A 20,967-nucleotide genomic window follows, 5' to 3' on the forward strand; every position below is an offset into this window, starting at 1 on the left:
CTCCGCGTTGAGAGTATCCACTGGTCCAAAGCATTTTCAGTTCCCCTGGCGGTGCAAGAACCCCGGCGTTCATATTTTCTCCACTCAAAGGGTGTTACCTCTGTGGCAGATGTCATCCATCCTGATGGTTCCCCTCTTTCTTTTCCACAGGCTGCTGCACATTATGGCTTGGGACCTCATTATCGTCATCTTTGGCGTGATTTTTTGCCGATTCCACTGTTGGGAATTCGAGATCGCCTGCAGGATTGGACTATCTCCTCTTTTGATTCTTCATGCCATCCCTTGAGGCTATCTGATATTACAGTTGCTGGTCTGTATAAACATTTGTTGCCATTGCCTTGGGTTTCTGAACGGGCAAATCTCTTCTGGCATATGCATCGGTCATCTTGGTGGTGGAAAAGACGATTGCGATCTCTTTGGCAGTCGAAGCTTCCTCTTCGACAACAGCTCTTTTTATGGCGCGTTCTTTTGGCTATTATTCCCTCAGGACAGTTTCTGGCACGCAGACATATATCCTCATCCACTTGCCGTAGATGCTCTGCTTCCAGGGAGACAATCATTCATATTTTTTGGAGCTGTCCTTCTTCTCGTCAGTTTTTTCTTCCTCTCATTCAGCTTCTGCGGGCTAGATTTCCAAATATGATATTTGGAAAGTTTTTCTGGTTATTTGGTCTTCATTTGCCCAGACCAGAGTTCTCTCTTTTCTTCTCATGGGTGCGCTACTGGGCTTTATGGACACTATGGAAAGTTCGCAACCATGCAGTTTTTGGTGATGCGGTTTTTTCTGCCTTTTCTTTTTTTCGGTACTCCCTGCATCAATCTTTCTTCGATTGCATGCAGGTTGACCAAATAGATCATGATGTATATATGTCTTATATTGACATCTTCAGTTGATGTACTTTGGGACTATCTACTTTGGATAGTCATCTTGTAAATCTAATATACTTATGATTCCACTAAAAAAAAAGTGTGTATATATATATGTATAGATGTATAGATATACATATATGTATATATATACATATAGACATATGTGTATATATATATATATATATATATATATATATATATATATATATATATATATATATATATATATATATACACACACATATGTCTATATGTATATATATATACGTATATGTATCTATATATGTATATGTATTTTTATGTATATGTATATGTGTGTGTGTGTGTGCGTATATATATAGATATATATATATATGTATATATATATATGTATGTAAACATACATACATACATAAGTATACAATGAAAGAACTGCAGATGATGATCCCTCCTCAGCTAGTACCAATGTCCAGGCAGAAAGAGAGTGAGGCCTCTGTGATGGGAGCATGTCAATGGGGGGGGGGGGGGGGGGGGCGGGAGAGAAAGAAAGAAAGAAAAGAAAAGATATATTAATGTCTACGGAAGGTCACATTGGCCTATGAAACAAATCTGTATACAACAAGTCCATGTCCTAAGTATCATGGAAAGAAAAACTGAAATGAGAGAGAGAGAGAGAGAGAGAGATGTACATGTTTGTGCGTGTATGCATGCATGTGTGTGCACACCTACATGTACGTGTGCCTGTGAGCACGCACATTCATATATACAGACGTCTTGTCTCAATATTCTGGTGTTGTAAAATTTATGAATGTGAGCGTGCACACATTCATATATACACACGTCTTGTCTCAATATTCTGGTGTTGTATAATGTTGGATTTCTCCAATAAGTTTTTTTTTCTTGGCAGTGCATGTTGCCCACAGCCATCTAAAGAATCATGAAAATGTTCATTTTGTTGGTTTTTACTATTCACTTACAAGCCAGATTTGGTGGCAGATCAACTGCTTGGTATCAGATGATAGCAATGAAAACAAGAACAGTACAGAACACCAAAGCGTACTCAAAGAGTTTCGAGCATTTCTTAGTGATTGCAAGGATGTTCTTGATGAGGCGACGACTTTGAAACTGCTAGGGAGGTACTATTTATAATCTATATAAAAAAAACTTTGTAGATTTTGAAAAGAGAACCAGACAATAGGTAAGTTACATATAAAATGTGCTGTCTTGATTTAATTGGCCAAATTTCAGATGTACAGTGGCCTCAGCTATGTTCATTAAGATTTCTCAAAACCAACACCACGCATGGTGACATGTTCATGTAGGATTGGTTATCGTGAAGGTTCTTTTTTGGACATGAGCTGAATCAATCCCCCTCCCGGATGTCAAGTATGCTACCCCTCTCCTTGCTACCCTGGCCTTTTGAGGGTTTCCTGCCCCTTCTTTTCATGTGGCCAGTGGCAACAGCGTACCTTGGGCCAACGAGCGCATAACCAATTGGTGTTGGCTTGTGACTTGGGAGGAGAGATCCTGAGTTCAGATCCCTGACAGGCCCCTGTTGGTATTGTGACTACAGAAGGACTTGCTCAAGGGTTAAAAAAACAGCCTTCCTTGGCTGTTTTTTAAGGGTTAAAAAAAACAGCCTACCTTGGCTGCAATCTGACCTGCCCATGTCTTGCAGCTTCTTATCATCTCTGGCTTGCTTACCGCCCTCCCCTTTAGAGAGAAAAAAGGGGGAAAACAGAAAAATCAATTTTCTTGTTAGGATTTGTGTTTGAACACCTTTAGTTTCCCATCCTCATGGGGACAATATTGCAGAGCCCTAGGTCGAGGACACGTTCAATTGCATTTTTTTAGAGGCTAATCTTCAGCTGCTTTCCAACCGAGTTGCAATGCTCAAATCAGTTACTCTTGCGGGCAGGGTTATAGGAAGCAGACCAGCTTGGGGCCACCTCCAACACAACCTGGAAGCCACGCTCATTAGCAGGGTTGCATCAGAAATAATCAGCTTCTAGGCTGGAGCTATTTTCAGTTAGTGTTCTGGTCGAAACGCTTGGCCACAACAATGTTCTTCAGAGGGACCTTCTCACATTACACAAGGTTTCGAGTTGATAAACAGTGTAGCAGTGAAATTTGTGTTGGTAAAATATGGGCTTTTGGAAATGCCTGCTGTTTGGGAGTTGCCAGAAGAATCAATTGATTAAATGCTGTTTGAAATACTTTTCATCACAAAGTGAGAATATAATTAGTGATTAATGTGGGAATAATCCGGTGCTAGGTGGTTGTGTAAACTAGCACCCTACGTGTATGTAAACTGGGCTTAAATAATGTGAACCACCACCAGTGTGTAATGGTTCTTTTCTTGTGCGAACACCCTCTTAGAGGGATATTTTGTAATCTATGATGTGGGGCAAAGTGACACTTATAAGGACACTTGGCATCATGATGTGACATGTGGCATGTGTGGTGGCAGCATATGCACACACCTTGTAAGGGGGGTCTCTCCTATAAAAAGGACCACTATTCTAATGTTTAAAGTATGCCTAATCTTGCACCTTAAATCTAGTGCCCCTTTTGTACTTGCCTAGTCATTACATCAAGCATCTTGTACCTCATGCAAGAGTGTAATTAGCATTACTTAATCCATTCTCCCTCTCTCTGTCTCCGGAGCTGTCATCTGCCCATCACAAGCAGTCACCATCAAGCTAGCCCAACAATTGGTATCGGAGCTGCTGCTGCAGCTAACTCGCCATTACCATCGCCCTCTCGCCGTCTGACAGCACGTCATCACTGTGGTCCTCTCTTGCCATCTGACAACCACCTACGTGCATTCACGACCTCTAAGGCAGCCGTCATTCACAGCGTCGGTCCGACAGCCACCCACAGTATTGGACGCTGCGAAGACCCGACAGCAGTGTGGAGCTACAAGTCGCCGTCGCTGTCCTTGTCCTGATTGCAAGGATTTGCCTCGTGCATCCCGTCACAACGGGGTCCAGCGCTGTACACTGCCCAAGGTCTGTCGCCATCTGTTGAGGCACCACCATTCTGTCCACCCAGACCCTCCCCCTGTTGCATGCAGGTGCTGTATCCCGACCCCACACCTCCAGGTGCGCCCTGACTCCCTCTGTGCCCCCTCTGCTTGAGCTTTTCCTGCAGCCCACTGCTCCCGTGCCCGTCGCTGTTGAAGCTTCTCCTGCAACGCGCTGCTCCCGATCCAAGATCGTACACCCCGTGTGTCCGCCCCGACTGCTGCTCTCTCTAAGGTACTCCTGCACACGCGCTCGTCCCAGGCTCTGTATCACTTCTCTGCTGCTGCTGCTGCAGTCGGCTGGCTGCAATGCTACTGCTGCTTCTCCTGCTGCAGTTGGTCTATAGAGATAGTGCTGGTGTCAGCGGCAGCTGCCATCAGACCAACCTATTTTGGGGGCGCTTCTGACTGGTCCGGACCTAAAGGCTACAGATTCTCACACACAGTCTCTCGACTCTTCAGCCTTTCAGAGGTATTTTGGATTCTTGGTTATTTTTTCTCTCATTAGGCATCCAGGCACTCTTGGTTTTGTGCACAACTCCAAGAGCATTCTGTTTACAGCTCATTCAAGTGTACATCCTGCATATGGTATACTTTGGCGATCGCACCTTACACCCAGTTGAATCCCGGTGCCTTGTGAGCACATTCCAGCTTCAATCCGATGCCCTGTGAGCACACTCTTGTCACTTGTTTCCCATCTACATAGTGCACTACAGCCCACGTCAAAGGGGGGCTTCTTTATTTTTTGCACTCTACCTTATGTCGGGAAACCTAGTATTGTGAGGATGTCTAGAGCACCTGCTGTTGCTGCTGACATCTCCAGCTTTGGTAAGTTCATCACCACTGAAGACCACCTTGATGGCCCCAACTACTCATTCTAGAGCTTTATGCTCAAAAGCTTGCTCATTGCTTGGGGGTTATGGGAGATTGTCATGGGCAAGAGCCTTGTCCTCCGACACCAGCTCCAACCACCTCGGAAGCTTCAGTTCCTATAGGAAGGGGGGCACCAATGGTGGCCTAAGTGCTAGCAGGACCTCGAGTACCACCACTTGGACCCACCGAAGACCAAAGAAGATGGGATTCTCATGATGCTCAAGCAATGGTAATGATTGCGTTATCTGTCAAGCAATCCATCATCCCTCACATCCGATCCTGTGGCTCTACGAGGGCCGCTTGTTGAGACCATGTTCCAGCCCCGCAACGAAGCACGTGTCATGTACCTAACTTGGGAGCTGGACAACCTGGCCATGAACAAAGGTGATTCCATAGTGGATCATCTTACCAAGGTAACAGACCTTAAAGAAAAGCTGCTGAATATTAATGAGGTAATTCATGAAGGGAAATTGGTCACAACAATTCTAAACTCCTTGCCTGAGTTCTACCAAAATTTTCATACTTCTTTGTTACTCCCTATGAGAGGAGGAGGTAACCCTTTATCCTTTGAGGAGCTTGTTGGCTTACTTCTTCAAGAGGAACAGCCAAGGAAGAATAGATCCAGAGGTGACTCCAGCAAATCTCAGACCATGCTTACCTCTTCAAAGACAAAGGCAAGTCACCTCGTCACAAGGTGATACCCAAAAGAAGAAAGGCAAGTGTCACTATTGTCACAAGCGTACGGAAACATTGGAGATCCTCTTCAGCATTCAACCAGCATATGTGAAACCGGCCTTCAGAAAACTTGACGGGTAGTGAACACACTTAATCACACTTTAATCACTTTATGAACTGGAATAATAAATTTGGAAGTAAAAGAAAATATTTAAGTGGAGCTAGAGTGCTCCTGCACAAGAGACCAATTGGCCCCAAAGCGTGGCGCCCCCGCAGGTATTTATTTATAATTCAAAGTCGGCGTAGCCCTTGCACAACTCCTGAGAAGATTCTTCCTTGATCCACGGGGAAGAGATCTCCTTCAAGCTTTCACCCAAGATGATGTTGTTGAATACAAGGGCCTTGGCCTCTATTTATACAAATTTGGGGGAAAAGTTATGCTTAGCTTTTCCCCTTAGAAAAATCTACTAGAGAGGCTTTTATTCATAAACCATCGAGTAGCTTTTCTTTTCAAAAAAAAATTTTGGGCTGCCTGGCGTTTTCTTCTCTTCGCTTTTCCTTGTGCGATTAGTTGCCGCCTGGATGCCCATCACATTTCCTTGCTTTCCCCTTTTGGTCGTGCGCTTGCCCGATTATGTTGCAGCCAGCTGCCATCGCTTCAGCCAGCCGCCCGCCTTGTGCTTGCTTCGCTGCCCACCTTGCGCTTGCTTCGCTGCTGCCCATGCTTGGCTGCTGTTGCTGCTGCGCTTGGCTGCTGCTTCCTGGCGCTTGGCTGTTGCCTGTGCTTGGCTGCCACATGGCAGTACCTGCAGCCGCCTCAGCTCCTGAGCAACAGCCAGCCACACGTGCAGTCCAACCTGTGCAGCCTATTGTACCTGCACACGTGTCAGCTGGCACGTCATTTGTGCCATGTGTCGGTTGCTGATTGGGCTGAATCACAAGGTGCCTCAGCTGCTATTTCCTGCAACAAGGTAAGAGAAAAACCAAAAGCATGCACATGAACACACACACACCAAACATGTATCTGCATCCACACACGTGTACAAACTTACACACATGCATTTACTGGATTAAACATGATTAGTGAATGCTTAAACATGCTTAAAACATAATTGCAATGCTTAAGACAAAGAGGTAAAATACTCAGTCGTCCTGTAACATACCCCCCTCTTAAAACAAAGCAATCGTCCTCAATTGTTCATTCAAAGGATCTGCCAACTGAAACAAAACCCAAGAGAGCAACGAGAAAACCATGTCCTGCCAACTGAAACAGAACATCCGAGTAACATAAATCAAGAGCATCCACCTCCTGAATAGTCATGTCCCCCTGGATGCTTTACCTGCTCCGCTCATGGCCATCCCATAGGACCCACGATCAGCAGTACACCATGAACATGAGTAAATATTGATGCATATCAAACGAAAGTCTAGAATAGGCGTCCCCATTCTCTGAAGATATTCGTATATCCATGAATCAAACCATGTGACTAGTACACATATATCATAGAAATCCCGTAGGCAGATATACTGTCAGGTCAGTATCTCGGGTGTGCTGATAAGAACACCAAGCGACTTCAAGATCTCATCCAAATGAACTCTGTGACAAAGGAGCGGAGTCACCCCCCTCTTGAGTAACAGGCAGTACTCCAGAATCCATAGCTGAACCTGTTGAAGCACTTTGCAAGGTAGGCTCCAAACCAAAAGCCTCGAGGTAAAGTTGTAGTACCCTCGGTGAATCTGCCAAGTTACCCTCCTCCATCCACTTCGAATCCATAGGCGAATAGTTCACAAACTTCACAAGATATCGACGTGAAACTTTCCCTCTGACTTTTCTTTCTTTATGTGCCAAAATCTGTTCCGGTTGAAGAATCTCATCAAGTTCTTCTACCTCTGGTTGTGGCTCATCAACCTGCGCTGTAGGCACCGCACCTCTGAAAGGTCTAAGAAGACTCACATGGAATGCATTATGAATCTTCCAAAGATCTGGTAACTGAAGACGATAGGAAACATCACTCATCTTCTCAATCACCTGAAAAGGCCCATAGTACCGCACACTCAATTTAGGATATAAGCTCTGTTTACCCTTCATTTTCCTAAGTCTAGCCTTCTCAAATCCCAAAAGCACCCAATCACCCAAATCAAAAACCAATGATCGACGGTGAAGGTTTGCTGCTTTTCTGTGTTTCTCTTGAGTCCTTTGAAGAGCCATTTTGACCTTTTTGTAAGCCTCATCCATATTCTCCACAAAACGATCTGCCTCGAAGATCTTATCTTTTGTATGCACGATCGGAGGTACTTTCTTCCCGCCTTCTACAATCTCGAAAGGTGCCTTTCCTGTCAAAGTGTGAATGGTGTTGTTGTAAGCAAACTCCACCAAAGGAAGATACTTTTCCCATTGTTCTTTACGATCTGAAGCATAACACTTTAGAAGATCCAATACAACTGAGTTGGCAATTTTTGATTGACCATCTGTTTGTGGATGAAAAGACGATGAGAACTTCAACGAAGTCTTCATGTTCTCGAACAATGCTCTCCAAAATAAACTCGTCATTCGAGGATCTCGGTCAGTGACAATAGATGTGGGCATCCCATGGTATTTGAAGATATTTGTCAAAAATATCCTCACCATTTGCTCTACATTAATCTTCTTCGTAACTGGAATGAAATGAGCCTGCTTACTGAAACGATCTATGATAGTCCAGATGCCATCATTCCCACTCTTTGTTCTAGGAAGGTCAAAGATAAAATCCATAGCAATATTGTCCCACAGTCTATCTGGAATAGGCAAAGAATGAAGTAACCCAGGTGTCTTTTGACCTTCTGACAAATGATACAATCATGAACAAAAGCATCAGCATCCCTGCGCATAGTAGGCCAATAAAAGAATGCCTCCAAAGCCTTCACTGTAGCTTCAATACCATGATGGCCTACATAAGGCGGAGCATGGCATTCTGTCAAAACCTTCTGCCTCGGCTGAGATGTAACACACAATTTGTCATGCATCATCAAGAATCCTTCCTTCAGAGAAAAATGATCAACTCGCTCACCTTCGGTCAAACGATCAAAAATCCGCTCAAAATCTGAGTCATTAGCATACTGTTCTCGCATATCATCAAGTTCATGATGAAAGATAATGGAGACGGCGGCCACATGTGGTTTCCTAGACAGGGCATCCGCTACCACATTCTTTTTGCCATCTATATGAACAATCTAAAAGTGAAACATGGACAAAAAGTTTGCCCATCTCATATGCTTCTCTGAGAGCTTTGTTTGGGTAAGGAAATATCGAAGAGTCTGATGATCACTCTGAATAATGAAATCAGCCCCAAGAAGGTAATGCTTCCAAGTAGAAAGAGCATGAATAATTGCAAGAAGCTCCTTCTTATACACTTGTAGATTCTTTTCTGCTGGTGACAGAGTTCTACTCTCATAAGCAATAATATGTCCCTCCTGCATAAGAATAGCTCCAATGCTATTCCCACATGCATTACAAAGTACCAAAAAGGTTTATGAAGATCTAGTAAAACCAAAACTGGACCAGAGGTTAGTTTTTCCTTAAGCTTGTTGAAAACTTCCACTTCCTTTACTGTCCATCGGAATTTTACACCTTGGTCAAGTGATGTAAAGGTGAAGCAATTTCTGCAAAGAATCAGATAAACCTCCTGTAATATGAACAAAGTCCTAAGAAACTTCTTACATCATGAATAGTCTGTAAATCCGGCCAATTCTTTATTGCTTCAAGTTTTATTGGATCCATCCTGACGCCATCCTTAGACACTATGTGCCCAAGAAAGTGAATCTACTGCATGAAGAATTCACTCTTCTTTCCGTTGACAACCAACCTATGCTTTCTGAGTTCCTCAAAGACTTTGGTCAAATGCTCTCGATGCTCCTTCTCTGAGTGAGAAAACACAATCATATCATCAAAGAAAGTGCCCACAAAAGAACGGTGGGGTTGAAAAATCCGATCCATCATCCTGTTAAAAGTCGCTAGAGCATTCGTAAGACCAAAAGGCATGTCCAAAAACTCATAAAGTCCAAAAGTTGTCTTGAAAGCTGTCTTGTGCACATCTTCTGGCCTGATGCGAATTTGATGACATCCACTCTTCAGATCAATGCGACTTATGTAAGCTGATCCCTGTAATCGATCCAAAATATCATCGATTTCAGGTATAGGGAATCTGTTCTTGATGGTAATCTTGTTCAGTGCCCTGTAGTCAATGCACATCCGCCAAGAACCATCTTTCTTTTGTACCACTGGTGAACAATAGGGTGAAGAGCTCAGTTGAATCAACCCTTTGTCCAACAGATCACGCACTTGGCTCATAATCTCTTCTTGTTGGGCTACACTCACCCTATAGGGTGGCTTATTCGATGGTGAACTTCCAGGAATCAAATCAATCCCATGATCCTCAGGCCTGGCAGGCGGCAATTTCCCTGGCAAAGCCTCTGAAAAACAATCTTGAAAACCTTTGAGAAAATCCAATCTTTCTTTATCCAACTCAGATAAGTTAGAATCCGTGGTATCCTGATTCTCTTTAACAAACAATAAGTAAACAAAAAGATGTTTCTTTATTAGACGAGAAATGGCCGAGGCCGATACAACAGGAATAGATTCCCCTTAAAGCTTTACATCAAGAGTGTGTTCCTTCTTCTTATTAGTGAGAGAGATTTTCATGTTGAAAGTATCTACCACCGCTTTAACCTTATGGCACCAAGGCATACCCAACAAAACATCACAACCCTCCAAAGGCATAATGAAGAAGTTATCCTCTCTGTCTGTGTAAGTCTGCACACTGAGACGCAGTTTCCCAATGATCGGTGTAACCTCAACCGAATGTCCAGGGCAAGCCAAAGTAGCCTCATGTAACACACCCATCTCCTCTGGTTTAATGCCCAACTTTGCTGCAAGCTCAGGGGTGATAAAGTTTGCACGAGCCCCAGGATCGAAGAAGATCAAAACCTCCTGATCTCGAAGTCTTCCCCATGCTCTGCATAACTCTAAAGATGCATCCCCTTGCTTCATCCCTATCAAGTCAGGTACTAGTCCAGCAGACGGTTTCTATTTCTTTGCTTTAGGCTCTTCCTGTGAATCATCTGCGTTTTTAGGTGCTCTTTTCGGACACCTATAATACCGATGCCCTGCTTCTCCACAGGAGAAACATTTGTTGCCAGCTATAAGCTCTTTCCTTTCTTCATCTGTCCTTTGAGGTAAAGGTTGAAATTTTCTCTTCTTGGATTGCCCCTTCTCTCGTGGTTCAGTGTTTTTGGTCTCTTTTGATTCCTTTGATGCTTTCTTGGAGAAGAGACGTTGATCCTTGAATCCAGACATCTGACTAGTAAGCATGGCATATCTAGTCTAAGCATTTTCTATCATCTGAGTCATATTAATGACCTTTGTTTTGATGCAATAATCTTGAAGCTCCTTGGATAACCCACAGCAGTAAGTCTCTATCTGCTCAACCAGTGACATGGGCCTAAAGGATGTGACCGGTAGCGGCTTCTCGCCTTGAACAAGATTATTATAGGGATGTGGTTTGAGAAAAGAATTGCCCACAGCATTAGATCCCATGCCCATCATACCACTTCCCATACCAGGCATACCAAAAGCACTTCCACCACCGCCACCATAAGTTCCATACATACCTCCTAGCATACCTCCATACATACCTCCATGCATACCTGGTTGCATGCCATAGCTCCCAGTCATACCCATGTTGGGTACACCCGTCATGGAATGAAAGACAAAGCCTCCGCCAAAGTAACCAGGATGAGAAGTATTGAAAGGGTTCCCATGGATAGGTGGGGGAAAAGAAGAAGAAGAATCAAGGTATGGCTGAAAATTTGGATGTATGGGAGTCGAACGTTGAGGTTTGGCTTTCTTCTCAGATCCCTACCTCTGTGGTTTGGAATCAGCTTTGAAGTTTCGGGGAAAACGTGAGTCCTCTGCGAGTTCCATTAATTCCTCCATCAAACTCTGCATCTTTGCCTCATAGGTGGCATCATCATCTTCAAGCTCTAGCATATTGGAAGGTATTTCTTGCTCGCTTTCCTCGTCTTCATCAAAGTAGTACTCGTCCTCTTCCGAAGATAAATCCTTCATCTCCGCACTAGTTCCAGCCATAAGATTAAATGTGTCGACCACAGGCTCGCCTTCTTGAAAAAGTTGACGATGAATCCCGGCAATGGAACCTTGAAACCGGCCTTCAGAAAACTTGACGGGCAGTGAACACACTTAATCACACTTTAATCACTTTATGAACTGGAATAATAAATTTGGAAGTAAAAGAAAATATTTAAGTGGAGCTAGAGTGCTCCTGCACAAGAGACCAATTGGCCCCAAAGCGTGGCGCCCCCGCAGGTATTTATTTATAATTCAAAGTCGGCGTAGCCCTTGCACAACTCCCGAGAAGATTCTTCCTTGATCCACGGGGAAGAGATCTCCTTCAAGCTTTCACCCAAGATGATGTTGAATACAAGGGCCTTGGCCTCTATTTATACAAATTTCGGGGCTACGCTTTTTGCCTTAGAAAAATCTACTAGAGAGGCTTTTATTCATAAACCATCGATTAGCTTTTCTTTTCAAAAAAAATTTTGGGCTGCCCGGCGTTTTCTTCTCTTCGCTTTTCCTTGTGCGATTAGTTGCCGCCTGGATGCCCATCGCGTTTCCTTGCTTTCCTCTTTTGCTTGTGCGCTTGCCCGATTATGTGGCAGCCAGCTGCCATCGCTTCAGCCAGCCGCCTGCCTTGCGCTTGCTTCGCTGCTGCCTGGCGCTTGGCTGCTGCTGCTGCTACGCTTGGCTGCTGCTTCCTGGCGCTTGGCTGCCCACATGGCAGTACTGCCCATGCTTGGCTGCCCACGTGGCAGTACTTGCAGCCGCCTCGGCTCCTGAGCAACAGCCAGCCACACGTGCAGTCCAGCCTGTGCAGCCTGTTGTACCTGCACACGTGTCAGCTGGCACGTCATTTGTGCCATGTGTCGGTTGCTGATTGGGCTGAATCACAAGGTGCCTCAGCTGCTATTTCCTGCAACAAGGTAAGAGAAAAACCAAAAGCATGCACATGAACACACACACACCAAACATGTATCTGCATCCACACACGTGTACAAACTTACACACATGCATTTACCGGATTAAACATGATTAGTGAATGCTTAAACATGCTTAAAACATAATTACAATGCTTAAGACAAAGAGGTAAAATACTCGGTCTTGTAACAATATGTGCAGTCCTATAGCTATCTGGACGTGCATCAGTGGCTTGAAGAGTCTTCTGCAGTGCCTCAGATTGGTGGATACTCAGCCGACGTATGGTCTTTCTCATCCTTGCGTTGGGCATTCATATCGCTTGTTTACTCAAGCATTGTACATCATTCTCCAAAGAATAATATAAGCAAATACTCCTGCTTGCAAGGGGGGTGGGGACTTTACAGTGGGTATTTGGGACCCAATAAGGTGTCGTCTACTTCACTCTCTTATTCTTTTCTCTCTAATCTCTGAATTGGATAAAGAATTTCACCGCATAAAGGTATAAAGAAGGCCTTGTTGAGCATTATCACGATCAACCTCAGTGCATGTAACACTCACCTTCCTCCTCATGACTTGACAAGTGTGGCCTCAGTGACCCAAGCAACTCTGTCCACGTAGCAGTATGGGCGGGGGCCCGATCCATAGTGAAAACATGTAGGCTCCTATGCCAAACCTGCTAAGCCTTCGGGCAATCCCAAAGACAATGACGTTGAGACTCTTGGGGATGGCTACATCTCGGACATAATGTTGGTCTACTGCCAGCCAACTACCAAGCTCCTATCTGCAAGTAGCCACATGAAAAGGGTGATCTTCTATGACACCCCCTTTTTTGCTTACACTCCATGGCTAGGCCACAAGATTTAGATGTCAGGGATAGACAACAGCGGCAGGACATTGGCCGTGCAAGAACCAAAGTGGCGGTCGGGGGGAAGAGGGGGGGGGGGGTGGGGACACTCTTCCGATAGCCACCTATCACCAGGAGGAGAGAAAGGTATTCCTTCTTGAGACCTGGAAAGCAGACTGTCATAGGAAAGCTTGAGACGCTAGCCAAGGGATCAGACACTGGGTCGAAGCCGTGCGGCCACCACGCAAAGAAGGCCTGCATTGTATGTACCTCATCAATGGAATGGGCAGAGCGTGGAACTTGCCACATCTCCTAGTGCAACCAGTAGTGAGAGAGTGGTCCTGAATTATCAGGGTATTAATCTCTCTGTCTATTACAGCTCATTGCTCTACCTAGTCGAAGCACATTGCAAGTGACTATGAGCATGTCCACTCTACTTTGGGGACCTTCACCAAGGATTTCAATGGCCAGTAATGACAGTACATCAAGGGCATAATATTAGACTAGGAGCCAAAGCTCCATCCAAGCTCTCAACCATATCCAAGATCCAAAGATCTCTGAAGCATTGGGAGTATAGCCACATGGTACCACAGAGTTGTCCCCCTAGCAATAAAGGCAAAAAGAAGGCAGAGGTGCTTATGAAAACTGCAATCACTGATGATCTGTCGCACGCATCACCCTCAACCATTACAGTTAGTCTGCTAGTTAGGATTAGGGCTTAGCAGAAGAAACAAATACCTAGGGACCAAATAGACTGTGTGTGAATAAAGATAATGCCAAATGCAGATTACTGCAAAATCAGCTGACTGGTTGGTGGCCAACTTAGTTTTTCTATAAATAAGACCCCTGTCCTCGATCTAATCATCTGCCACACGGGTGTTTTGAGCAGCCAGATGAGGGAGAGAAGATTAGTGGTAGTGTTAACCAGCAGCCATTGACGCAAATCAGTCCATGGTTTCCTATTGTAGGAGATTTCAGCAATTCGGAGAGTATTATAGGAGGATTTCTTGCTTTGTTCGCAGTTAGCTTTGCATGCAGTTTAGTTTTCAGAAGATCTAGCATGATTCTTTGTAAATCTTAAGTTTGTCAAAGGACAGTAGATTAGATTGAGAGAATCGAGTCTTCCACTGTCATTCTCTTTCCTCTATTCTTCTCCGAATATTTGTGTTCATAGTTGCATTCTGTACTCCTACTCAATCTTGTGATCCGTTCTGTACTTCGCATACCGCATGCATGTATGAACGTACCATACTCCATACAAAATGCAAAACCTCCTATGTAAATTTTGAAGTTTCTGATTCTCCTAGACCTTACTAGGTGGACACTATGCCTCATCTATGCATGCCATATTGCAGCCTGCATGCATTATGTGTACACAATTGTTAAATATCTTACCTAACGTTTCTAACCACCTTGTTTGTGTTTCAAAGTAAGAACAACACTTTTGTGAACGCAACCCTGACATATCTAACATAGTCCCACACCAACTCCTGATCTCATTGCATAGAGCACTTTGAGCCAATCATTTTTTAGTGACAATGCAAGAGTTTCTGTGAGCTACAATTCTAGGGACTGCAACTAAGTTGACCTCCTGGTGTCTCTAATGATCCCTCTCCAAAGGTGCACAGTGATAATGATCTGAGTAAACAATACTTTTGCTACCTGATATGCAGATTTGAATTGGAAGCTAAATTTCACATCTCAATCCATTAGATGATTCATACAACAAAAGCAAAAGCTATTTCTTTCTGATCTAATGAACAAGACATTTTCAGGCTTCGAATAGTAAAGATAAGTGATGAGAGAGCACAAAAGAAAATCATTATACAAGGATCTTAGCTTTTCTCATCAAAGTCAAATGCTAACGCTAGTTAGCCTTCACGACTCAAAATTCTTAACACAATTTTCTCTTTCATCGAAAAACTTAGCCACTTAGTATCCTAGAACTTTCTAACTTCTCATCGTGGAATCTCTCCTTTCTTAAATTATAAAAGTATGCAAAAGACCCGAGTTTGTGAACTGGAGCTCCCGCTCCCCCTGCGTACCTGTCCCAGCCACCCCCCCCCCCCCCCCCCCCCGGGTGCTCAATGCACAGCCCCTTCCTCCACCTCCCGTTGGCCCCCCTTCAAGTGGACTCCATGGCAGCCACTCCGTCATCCACGACCGAGGCCGCCGTCCCTTGCCTATCCTTTTCTGAAAATCTCCAGCTCCTTGCTACGACAATTGCCTCTTCGGAGGCCTCCACCCTGGTATGCAAGATTGTGGGTAGCCGCTTGGTGCACACGGACAGTTCAAGGATTTGGTACAGGCAAGCCTTCTCGGCGCGCCTGGAAAGATCACAGACATTCATCCCTTGGGGCACGCCTACTATCAGGCCGAGTTTGATTCGCCTATACAGCTTCAGACAAAGTCATGCAGCTGAGCCCGTCGCACTGCGTAGGTTAATCCACTAATGTATGAGTGTATTTGCTGTTGGTTTTGAAGGCATGGAGCACAGCCTCCTTAGTCAAAGTGACCTGGCTACAAAGTGCCTGTATAGGTAGGTGTGCTTCCAGGTGGAGAAGGTAATGAAGAGGTGCCCCTTGATAATTTTTCCAAACAAAACAATCTTCCTTGTTTAGTTATCATTGGTAGAAAATTCAAGAACTGGTTTGATGTACCATGAACTTCTGTTTCAATGTCTTATGTTTAAACTAGTCCTACTACTAGGACATTGTATGGATTTTTGCCAAATGCCTATAAATGCATATATATATCTTTGTGTAGCTACGGGAGGGTCGAGGAGCTAATCTTTTTTGCGGGTTTGAAGGAACAACATGAAACGGTGATTCATCACTATATTCAGGTGAAGATTTGGCCTTTTAAAGTAAAAATCTCCACAGGTTTAGAATAGGTCAACGTACAAGTTATTGCCTTGCTGTTCCCAAAGATTGTGATAGGATGCAATACTGCACCAATGACAGCTGCTTGAGATGTATAGTTTTCTACACAAACACCAACATAAGGCAAATATAACAAGTGTTTTGAGGTGGTGTGGAATTTTTTGGGAGGTTTTTTTTGGTTTGGGGGTGTGTGTGAAGGGAGGAATGGTAGAGAAAAGTCTGTCATCTATCTTAGCACCTGGGTGAAGGGAGGAATGGTAGAGAAAAGTCTGTCATCTAATACAAGATGCTTGTAAGTTCTTATACAGATGCAATTACAGTCACCAAATGCTGCCCTTTTTCTTAGTAACACGTAGTGAAGGCAGTCTCATAGTTGCATGGTAGTCCAATTCTTGGATTCCTCTACATCAGCAATTGCACACTTTTTTGTACTTTTAACAGCAAGGAGAGGCTAAGAAAGCCTTGGGAGTGCTTCGAAAGCCCAACATCTCACCGGAGCTACAGGTACTTGTTTCCTTAAAAGTGCATCCAAAAGTACCTTCTTTTGTATACATAGCTGGTTGATTAACGTTAATCAATCACAATCTATTAGCAAGGTTTTTTCCTTCTGACTGATATGAACAAACTTGGAATTTAGTACAAATTTGCACCGGATCTAATAATGCTGGATCCATATGAAACGGTGGAGTTCTGGATGACAATGGACAATTTGAATCCTAGGCGCTTGATCCCTGCATTAATGCGCTACTCAAGCAAGCCTCACTCTAAGTAAGCCTCCTAACACTCTCTGTGCAAGCAGTGCAAACCTGGGAAGCTGTCCATAATCATGTACTTTTATTCCACTGATACCGTAAAGTTATGGATAGTTTCATAGCTTTGAAATGCACACCTTTGTTTTCTATGCTTATGGAAGTATAAAGAGTGGTTATATCTATTCTTGCAGAGATGAACCTCATGAAGCCATAAAGTATCTGGAGTTCTGTGTACAGCGGCAGCAGAACAAGGACAGTGCTGTGCACAACCTGCTGCTTTCTTTGTATGCTAAACAGGTGCTTAAGTCTTTTAATCACATGATTTCTTTACCTAGTGATAGTAGAGCAGGACATGTAACTTGTTGTGCCATGCTTGTCTCAGGAGGATGAAAGTGCACTCCTTAGGTTTCTGGAAAGCAAATACGGGAAAGGAAGGCATGGGCAGCCAGACATATTCTATGATCCAAAGTATGCACTCCGGCTGTGCTTAAAGGAGAAGCGAATGCGAGCATGTGTACACATCTACAGCACAATGAATATGCACGAGGAGGCTGTTGCCCTTGCTCTACAGGTCCATATTTTAGTATTTACCCACTCATAGTAGAAGTTAATAGTGAATTTGATATGATTAACAAAAAAAATAGGATAGGTGTCAAGTCTATCTCTTTCCATGTTTTAGGTAGATCCTGAGCTTGCAAAGGCGGAAGCAGACAAAGTGGAGGATGATCCCGAATTGCAAAAAAAGCTTTGGCTCATGGTAGCAAGGCATGTGATTCAACAGGAGAAGGGAGTAGAGAGAGAGAACATTCGCAAGGCGATTGCTTTCTTGAAAGAAGCAGATGGGCTTCTGAAAATTGAAGACATTTTACCGTTTTTTCCAGATTTCGCACTCATCGATGATTTCAAGGTGAGACATAAAGTGAGCATGTTTGCTCTGTAATAAAAGGTAGCTGCTGGATGTTCGTGCATGCTGTATGGAGGGGATACAGTTAACAATGCTGGATGTTCGTGCATGCTGTATGGAGGGGATACAGTTAACAATGCCTATGTGATGCACTCTTTGGCCTGCCATGGGTAGGCCTTGGTGATACTTCTTAAGCTCTTTTTAGCTTGGTCAATAGTATTTTTAAATATGATGAACTAGTGAAACTTTGATGAGAAGGTCGCAGTCCTCCTTTGTACACATAGCTTTGGTTCTAATCCCAAAAAATAGCGAACAAATCTTCAGCAAGCAGTCCCCTCAAATAAGACAGCATAAAACAAGTGTAGGAAACATGACAGGCCTGCCACTTCTTTTTCTGGTGTGCTTTTGCATACATGCATGTGCAAGTGAATTGATATATCAATAGAGGTGTACAATAGGCTAGTTAACATGTTAAAGAAAGAAATCTTTCCTTTGTTGCTCACCGATTTGATGCCACTTTGTGTTATGGGAACCAGGAAGCTATTTGTGCATCACTGGAGGATTATAATAGGCAAATCAACCAATTAAAGCAAGAGATGAACGATGCAACTCGGGGTGCTGACAATATCCGGCGTGATATCAGTGCCCTTACACAGAGATATGCCATTGTTGATCGTGATGAGAAGTGTGGAGTAATTTTCTCTTGCCTTGTGCGCATAGACTGTGCAACATCCACAAAAGCGTATTTTATTAATATGTACATACATAGTACGCATACACATAATTTACATACATGTGCATGCATGCACATTATGTATGCATGTACGCACTCGTGCTCATATTGTAAGTATATATGCACACATGCACATAATGTAAGTATGTACGCTTGCACACTCATACATACAACACACACATTCATAAATATATACACATACAATGTAAGTACATATGCATAAATATATACACATACAATGTAAGTAAGTACATATGCACAAAATGTACATAGGTACGTTTGCACACACATACACATACGCAGATGCATCCATAAATGCATGCACTCACGTACATATACCCATATGTTTGTACATGCACACATACTTATCTGCATAGGTAGATATATATTTACCTACTTAAATGGGTACATACATACATATTTCTGCATGTACATGCATGAATTGAGTGTGCTCGCCTAATTATTGATCTTTTCCAAATTCTGGCAGGTTTGTGGGCTTGGTATTTTTGCATCAGGAAGTGTGCAAACAAGAGGATATTCTTCTGTGATGGCACCTTTTTATGTATTCCCTTGTGAACATTCATTTCATGCACAGTGCCTTCTTGCCCATGTCATCAAACACAAAGACAAAAATGAGGTAAAGCTGTTTTAAGAGTACACTAATTTGGATTAGTGATGGTTGCAATCATATAAATCCTTTTCTTCTTCCTTTTGCGTTACACATGTACAGGAAAATGACTTTGCAATAAATATGAGTATTGCAATTATCTGTAGTTTAATATAGAAGGTTATTTTGTTTGTAGATGGATCGCATAATGGACCTACAGCGCAAGCTTGTTGTGCTAGCCAATTCTGGAACAACAATGAGTAAAGAGCATGAATCATCTATGGAAAATGAAGACCCACTTGAAGCAACAAACCCCTCTCCAGTAGATCAGGTAACCCTCCCACACACATCCCCCCTCCCCCTTCTTTCATGTAGGTCCTCACTTCCTAGAAAACCTCTGTATCACATGCTTTGCAGAGGGAATTTTAAAATAAGGTCTTTTAACATATTTTTGTGAATACACACCATCTTCTGTAAATATACAAACTTTTATGGCTGTGTAGCTTGATGATGAAGGGTTATGCCTCCTAGGGCAAGAAAGTATACAAACTTGTAAGATGAATATATCTAACACCTGTATATTTACGTAAATGTGCACTCCGGTGCTATCATGCGATTTTTTTCTAATGACCTCCCTAGGGGCAATTATTCATCTTCACAAAGCTTTCAGTTGGTTTGTTTAACCTTCTAGTGTGTTGTGTTCAGCTTCGTCTGCAGCTCGATGATGCCATTGCTGGAGAATGTCCTTACTGTGGGGAGCTTATGATTTCTGAAATCTCGAGACCTTTCATCTCATCTGAGGAGACACGGGAAATTCTTTCTTGGGAGATAAAACGGCAGCAAGCCTGAGTATGGCGAATGAACACCACCCTTTTTGGAGACCCCTTAAGCTCACCTAGATGAAAGCTGCTATTCCTTGAAGGAAAAGTGTGGATTGCGGAGCAATCAACTACCACCAGTTTGGTTTGTTTTGTGAGGTCTAGCCTAGCATCTCTGCTAAAGTTGTATAATAAAGGCTTGTTTCAGAAGAAGACACTATGACCTCGGGCTCGTTGTCAAGAACTGTGCATGTGTTTTGCATCAAGGTCTTTCTATGACGGTGCAGCTTTGTCAGATACATGCCCAAACATCTCTTAACTTTGTAGTGCATCACTTTGAAAGAGGACCAAACCCCTGTTTGAAGAGATATTGAACTCTCCCTTGTATTGCATAATAAATTGGACATGAAAACGAATAGTGCTTCTCTGTCTCTCGCTGGTAGTGCATACCTGGCATACTCGCTTCTTGTGGAATGTCCCCCGTGCCACAATTCAAAGACAATGAAAACGTACTCTAATGGCAATTGTCATGGCATGCAGGGTGTCTAGAGAGATACTTGGGTTTCTTGATTAAACCATACTCTGGAACTCTTAAAAGATGCTTTGTAGAAGTGAAAAAGCTTTGTAAAAAGCTCTGATGGGATCAGCTAGGTCCACTTGTGTAAAGCCAAATCAAATCTAGATGGATATATATGGTTGATCTCGTCAAGAGAACTCCAAAAGGAGGGACCTCCGAGTTGTAATCAAAGGGGGAGGTGATCCATTTAAAGATAATGTGAAGAAACCATCTAGCGATATAAGAATACTGATGTCTGCTTTGACCTTTCTTTGCAAGTTTTTTGGAAGACCCATGGTGCCAACCATGGGAAGTGGTCAATGCAAATAATAGTTTGGAAGAGGGAATCTAAGATCTGATGGGATGCTTCAAACTTGAGCAATATGATCTCTCACATGGCACGGAAGACCCACTCCTGA

At 43.4% G+C, this 20,967-nt stretch overlaps 1 protein-coding gene across 1 annotated transcript in view; it reads left to right on the forward strand.

Moving 5' to 3' along the window:
- Nucleotides 1–20,422, forward strand: part of LOC147624370 (zinc ion binding protein) — a 130,184-nt gene extending 109,762 nt beyond the window's left edge. The window contains exons 16-26 of the mRNA XM_086819359.1: nt 1,846–1,985; nt 16,063–16,141; nt 16,620–16,682; nt 16,816–16,946; nt 17,122–17,227; nt 17,313–17,501; nt 17,610–17,837; nt 18,371–18,526; nt 19,055–19,204; nt 19,371–19,505; nt 19,880–20,422. Coding sequence (XP_086675485.1) covers nt 1,846–1,985; nt 16,063–16,141; nt 16,620–16,682; nt 16,816–16,946; nt 17,122–17,227; nt 17,313–17,501; nt 17,610–17,837; nt 18,371–18,526; nt 19,055–19,204; nt 19,371–19,505; nt 19,880–20,023 — 1,521 coding nt within the window. The 3' untranslated portion in view covers nt 20,024–20,422. The remainder of the gene's footprint in view (nt 1–1,845; nt 1,986–16,062; nt 16,142–16,619; nt 16,683–16,815; nt 16,947–17,121; nt 17,228–17,312; nt 17,502–17,609; nt 17,838–18,370; nt 18,527–19,054; nt 19,205–19,370; nt 19,506–19,879) is intronic.
- The last annotated feature ends 545 nt before the right edge of the window (nt 20,423–20,967 follow it).

This window comes from Cibotium barometz, chromosome 25 (genome assembly GCF_041138505.1).
Source record: "Cibotium barometz isolate CiBa-2024 chromosome 25, ASM4113850v1, whole genome shotgun sequence".
NCBI classification, from domain to species: domain Eukaryota; kingdom Viridiplantae; phylum Streptophyta; class Polypodiopsida; order Cyatheales; family Cibotiaceae; genus Cibotium; species Cibotium barometz.